General features: G+C 59.5%; 1 protein-coding gene across 2 annotated transcripts in view; it reads right to left on the bottom strand.

The window, feature by feature from the left end:
- Positions 1–6000, bottom strand: part of OSBPL5 (oxysterol binding protein like 5) — an 80507-nt gene that overhangs the window by 40695 nt on the left and 33812 nt on the right. For both annotated transcript variants that reach the window (XM_017887327.1, XM_017887320.1), the window contains exons 2-3: positions 3191–3347; positions 736–818 (exon numbers count right to left, since the gene is read on the bottom strand). In XM_017887327.1, the coding sequence (XP_017742816.1) occupies positions 736–818; positions 3191–3326 (219 nt within the window). In that variant the 5' untranslated portion in view covers positions 3327–3347. The remainder of the gene's footprint in view (positions 1–735; positions 819–3190; positions 3348–6000) is intronic.

Here is a 6000-nt window from a genome sequence, read left to right as displayed (position 1 = left end):
TCACAAGGTCAGGAGATCAAGACCATCCTGGCTAACATGGTGAAACCTCGTCTCTACTAAAAATACAAAAAATTAGCCGGGCGTGGTGGTGGGCGCCTGTAGTCCCAGCTACTCGGGAGGCTGAGGCAGGAGAATGGTGTGAACCTGGGAGGCAGAGCTTGCAGCGAGCCGAAATTGTGCCACTGCACTCCAGCCTGGGGACAGAGGAAGACTCCGCCTCAAAAAAAAAAAAAAAAAAAAAAAAAAAAAAAAAAAAAAAAAAAAAAGAAAAGAACGAATCAGAAAATAGCAAGCGTTGGTGAGGATGTGAGGAACTGGAGCCCTTGTGCACTGTGTGGGTGGCCGTGTAAGATGGTGCAGCCACTGTGAGAGGAGTTTGGCAGTTCCTCCCAAAGTTAAACCAGAGAATTTTGAGAATTCTGTATTATCACAGAATTACCATGTGACTTAGCAATTCCACTCTAGGTTTATACCCGAGAGAACTGAAAACTGATAAATACACGTGCACACATGTTCACAGAAGCATTTTTCACGACAGCTATACGGTGAAAACAGCCCAAATATCCATCAGCAGCCCTCCCGGAGCAGCACAGTCTGGGATTGCGAGCTGTTTCCCCGGAACAGGCTGGAATGGCAGGCTCAGCTGGACGCCCTGCTGTCCTTTTCCCCAGCCGTTTCTTGCTGTCCCCAGGGCCAGGCTCTGGCTCATGGATCCCCCCATACCCAGGCTCTTACCGGTGGCACCTTCGTGGCAGAGCTTGGGGTCGGTGGTCCTTCATCCCTGGGAAGCGGTGGGCCGTTGGGCTCCATGTCCTTCCCTGCAAGAGAGCACTGGGAGTTAGGACCCAGGCATGGTGGGCGGGCCAGGCTTCTCAGGCTGGCTGCCTTGTGTGCTGCAGGCGAGGGGTGGGTGTGGACGGCCTGGGAGGGGCAGGAAGCCAGCCGGAGGTGGTAGCAGAAACAGGACACTGCCTGAGAGGTGTAATAAACGCCAGCAAGCGTCACTGTGGGAGGGACCCAGGAGATCTGGCAGGGCCTCCAGGACCTACAGGGAGGAAGCTGGGACAGGAGCTGGTAGGAACCGGTGCCCTGGGCCTGCTGTGGTGTGCAATTTGGGGTCTGTTAAGGCCAGAGTCCCCAGTTTTCAGACAAAGAATGTGACATCCAGTCTCAAAGGCACACGGCAGGTTTGGGGCCCCTGGACTGTGCATCCCTCTGGCCGGATGCTGCCGGTCTCTATGTGCTGGGGCTCCTGCTGGGAGGTGGTCAGTCCTGTCTGTCATCCCACCCTGGCAGGCTGGGTAAGGAGGGAGAGGCGAGGGAGGGAGACCTGAGGTGTCTGCGTTTGCTCCTGGGGGAAATGGCCTCCCCTTCCCTGGCTCTGCTTCCTTTGGCGCCAGTTTCCCAAGATACGATTTACCGACAGGAGGAAGGAAGGCATGGCTGCAGGGGAGGCCTGAGGCCTGAGGCCTGCCCAGTAGGGCCACTTCCGCTGCCTTCTGTGGCTGGTGGGTGAGGGTTGACTGCCCCGGTCCCTGGCACTGAGACTCGAAGGGGCTGAGGTCTGCAGTGAGCCCCATCCTGCCAAGACCACAGGTGACAGGCCAGCAATAGGCTGGGCGTACGGACAGACGCCACAGACCAGCTGGAAGGCCTGGGGTCTGCAGCCGTCCTTCCCTGACAGCCCTGGGCAGGGACTGGGTGGGGACGAAGAACGGAAAAGCCAGAACAGTGACCTGAGGAAGTGGTTCTGTCCAAAGGTCCTGGACTGTGGCCACTCACAGTCACAGGACATCGCTGCCCCTGGCCGGTGGTGGCTGCTCCCCCACCCGGGAGAGCCTCTGCTTCCCCATCTGCAGAGTGCTACGCGCCTGACCCGCAGTGCTGGAGGGAGGCCAGCAGGGGCGCTCGTTCCTCTGGTGCTTTCTCATATGGTTCTGGGGCCTGGGCCTGTGCCGCTAGCAAACTACTTTCCATGTGGATGCTGCCTCCTGGCCGGGAGGACTCAAAGGCGGGGGCCCTAGGAGCATTCAAAGGGATAGCGTGCAGGTGCCCTGGGCAGGGGGAGGCCAGCGCGGGTCCTTCTCCTCTCAGCCTGTCCACATCCACCCCACTCCCCTGGCCCGGGACCTGCTGCCTCCGTTCTTCGGAGAAGGCCCTTCCCAGCCCGCGTTCTGCACCGCCTGGGCCAGTTGCTCTGCAGTCCGAGTCCCTCGGAAACTGACCAGCAGCTGGGACCGGGCCCTTCCTCCCCACCCCTGACTTTGCAAGTGCTTCTAAGGCTCTGGCCAGGGTGAACGTGACAGCAGGGAATAAAAGGTGTGGGATTTACCTAGTCGGGTGTCGAGTGCCCCTGCCTGCCATAGGACCTTCAGCAAGGCCACCTCTACGCTGGGACTCGTTTTTTCCACCTATTGGGTGGGACTTTGGCTGCGACCATCCACACGCCCCTTGAGCCTGGATGGTGGGTCTGCCCAAAGCTCTCCCACTCCCCCCAGGGCAGAACAGAGGACCATGGCCAGGCAGGGCTGGGGCGAGGCCCTCCAGGCAGGTGCCAGCCCCTACCGCCTACTCTCAGGGGAACAGGGGAGGAAAGGCTGGGTTTTCTGGGGGACAGCAGTCACAGCCCAAGGGGCAAGGGTTGTGAATGGTTAGGTGCCAGCGAGGGGCCTGCAGCGTGGCAGCACTGGCGGACAGAGGTTCTGAGTCTGTGTGCTAGGTGCTTTATCCACAATTGCATGAAGGCAGACCTGGTTCCAACTGTTCCCTCCCAGAGCCCAGGACCCGTGTGTAGCTGGAAGTAGGTACTAATATTGTCCCATTTTACAGATCAGTCAACTGAGGCCGAGAGAGGTCAAGTTGCTGGCCTGGGGTTACCCTGCCAGGACTGGGGCTCAGGTCACCTGTCCCTGGAGCCTGTTTTGGATGACTGCACTACATAACTCCCAAAGCCTGGGCTGTGGGAGCCCGCTCCTCAACCAGATGGGCTTCACCTGGCCCCACAGGTCAAGCCAAGAAGCCGTATTACCTGGCGCTCTACCAAGCTACAAACCCTTTGATCATGAAACCTGCACAGTCCCCAGCATGGAGGCTGTGGACCTCGAGGGGCACGGAGGGGTTGGGCTGCCTGGGGTCACCCCACCGGGCCCAAGGTGGGGGCCAGGATGCCCTGTTCGCGGCCGGCACTGACCTGGGCTGAGTGGGTAGAGCTCATTGTCTCCGCCGAGGAGCAGGTTCCGGGTGAGCTTCCGGGGGTCGACTTTCTGAGGGGTGGAAGACGGCGGACACAGGGAGAAGCGGCGCCGGAGGAAGGCCTCCTCCTTCATGCTGTGGGCACTCGGGGGCTTCTGGAAGGAAGGAAGGAGGCGCAGCAGGAGGTCACCGCCCAGGAAGGGGCTTCAGAGCCACGTGGTGGGGGTGCCCCTGGCTGAGAAGTCCCGGTCTCAGGGGACTTCCGAGGCAGGGTGAGGAAGGCCTGGGCCCTGGGAGCCTGGTCGTGGGTGGTCGCCCAGGGCAGCCCAGCTCAGGAGAATGGCTTTGGCTAGTGCCAGCCCTTTCCAGGCCTGGCAGGAGGGCTGGATGGAGCCCTGGTCAGAGAGGCTCATCAGCACCCTCAGAAGACGTCCTTCTCAGAATCCCCACCCCAGGTTCTGTGAGACCCTGGCCGCAGCCAAGCAGACCCACCTGGGGACACAGGTTTTCCCTCCTGCATTTCCCTCCCACGTGACAGCGCTCTGTGGTGGGGAGGGGTCTAGAGCTTGTCTCCCCATGGAGAAGACGCAGCGGGGTGAGACCAGGTGGCCCCTGAGCACCAGGGAGTGACTGGCATGGCGCTGGGCAGTCCGGGACCCTGGCCTGCTGTCCACCTAAGGGTCCCAGGAGTGCCTCTGGTCAAGCCCGCCTGATGCTTGGGTGCCCCAATGGTTTCAGTTGCACCCACATGCACCCCAGCAGGAGAGGGAGCTCTGGGCGCTCACAGCAGGCACATCTGCGTCCACGCCCAGCCCAAGACTTCGCATTCCCTGTGGGAGCTTCCTCCTTGCTTCACAAAAGAGGGAGGCCCCACAGCCGGGCCCTGACACCCACCTGCATCACTCTCCCAGCCCCGTTCACTGGCAGACCTGCTTTTCCCCTGTGGGTTCAGAAGCAGGTTTCTCGTCTCCTCCCCTGGAAGAAGGTTGGTTGTGGACAACAGGCGGTCCCCTCTGTCCTGCTCCCCCACACCCCTACCCCTAGTAGTGCTGGGCCAAGCAGAGGATAACTGATGGCAGTCATGCCTTTGCAGGCACTTGAAGTTGACGGCGCCAAATCCACCTAGGTCTCAGCCCATTTTACAGATGAGAAAATCGTGGCTCAGGGAATGGAAGACCCCACCCTGTAATCGTGACCTGATAGGGGTTGGCAGAGCATCCTCTCCAGCTCCTCATCTTGTGTCCACTTCCTAAGGACGAGCTCCTTAAAAACTACTGGTCAATTTTCCTCCTTTCCCAATTTTCTGGGGCTGCTTCCTGCCACCTCTGGGCAGGCCAGTAGCATCCTGCCAAGCCCGGGACAAAGGCCTCGATTTCTCTCATGGCCCTGGGCTTTAATGGGCGGGGCTTCAGACACACAGAGCCTTTCCTGCTGTGCCTTCAGGAGTGGGCTAGGTGGTTCAGGGTGTCTGTAGTCCCGGGGGCTTCTGTCCACCACCCCAGAGCCCCCTCTGTGCCCCCAGTCCCGAAGTCAGAGTTGGGAGGGGCTCCAAGGCTGCAGCCAGGCTGGGCCAGCCCCTCCCTCACCCGACACCTGGCTCAGCTCGTGACCTTGGCCATCTTACACACAAGGAAGCTGGTTTCAGAGAGGCTGGGGTTTTGGCCCAGGTCACAGAGCTAACAATCAGCAATGCCCATCCTTGAGCCAGGTGGAACCGATCCTAAAACCCGGCTGCTGAGCATCTGCCCACTCAGTGTTTCAGCTCGGCTCAGCGAACCTGCAAACCTGCCGCAGGGAAGTGGGCGGGTGAGAAGTCCTGCCCCTACTTGTCAATCACAACAAACATGTCCTACCTGCCCAGGTGCGGCTCAGGCTGGGAACCAGCAGCTGAGCGGAGGCCGGGCTTACTCACTCAGCCAGCTAAGATTTTCCAAGCACCGCGGCTGGGCTGGGCACTGGGCAGCCAATGTGTCAGCAGCGATTCTGCTCTCAGGACCCACAGAGAGCCCCGGGATGTCCCAGGCAGTGTGGTGACAGTGATGCCCAGGTAGCTCTCCCTCACTCGGAACCTCCTGAGGCAGGGAGAGGGGCTCACAACCTAGCTTCAGCTGCCCTGTCTGGCTGTCTGCTCCAGCTCCACCTGGGCCAAGATGCAGAGGGCGTAGGGATCTTGGTGCCTTTCTGCTCAGACACCCCACATGCCTTCTCCCAGCACCAATGACAGCCAGTGGGACTTCTTAGTCTGTGAGCACCATCATCCACTCATCTATATACCACATTCTCCCACTCCCTGGTATCCCTCCATCTATACATACATACGTCTTCCCTTCCAGGCATCCATCCATCCATCCAGCCACCTATCCACCCACCCATTCACCCATCCACCTATCCACCCAGCCATTCATCCATCCACATATCCACCCACCCATTCATCCATCCATCCATCCATCCATCCATCCATCTACCGTCTTCCCATCTATCCATCCATCCACCTATTCATCCATCCATCCATCTGCCATCCTCCCATCCATCCAGCCACCCATTCACCCATTCACCCATTCATCCATCCATCCACCCACCCACTCATCCATCCATCCATCCATCCATCCATCCATCCACCCATTCTCCCAGGCATCCATCCATCCATCCATCCATCCACTCATCCATCCACCCACTCATCCATTCATCCTCCCAGGCATCCATCCATCCATCCACCATCTTCCCATCCATCCATCCATCCATCCATCCACCCATTCATCCATCCATCCGTCCATCCACCCACCCACTCATCCATCCATCCTCCCATCC

Source organism: Rhinopithecus bieti, unplaced genomic scaffold (genome assembly GCF_001698545.2).
Source record: "Rhinopithecus bieti isolate Rb0 unplaced genomic scaffold, ASM169854v2 scaffold_1014, whole genome shotgun sequence".
Lineage (NCBI taxonomy): Eukaryota > Metazoa > Chordata > Mammalia > Primates > Cercopithecidae > Rhinopithecus > Rhinopithecus bieti.
The sequence above is the reverse complement of the archived record's forward strand: the minus strand, read 5'-3'. Positions and strand labels throughout refer to the sequence as shown.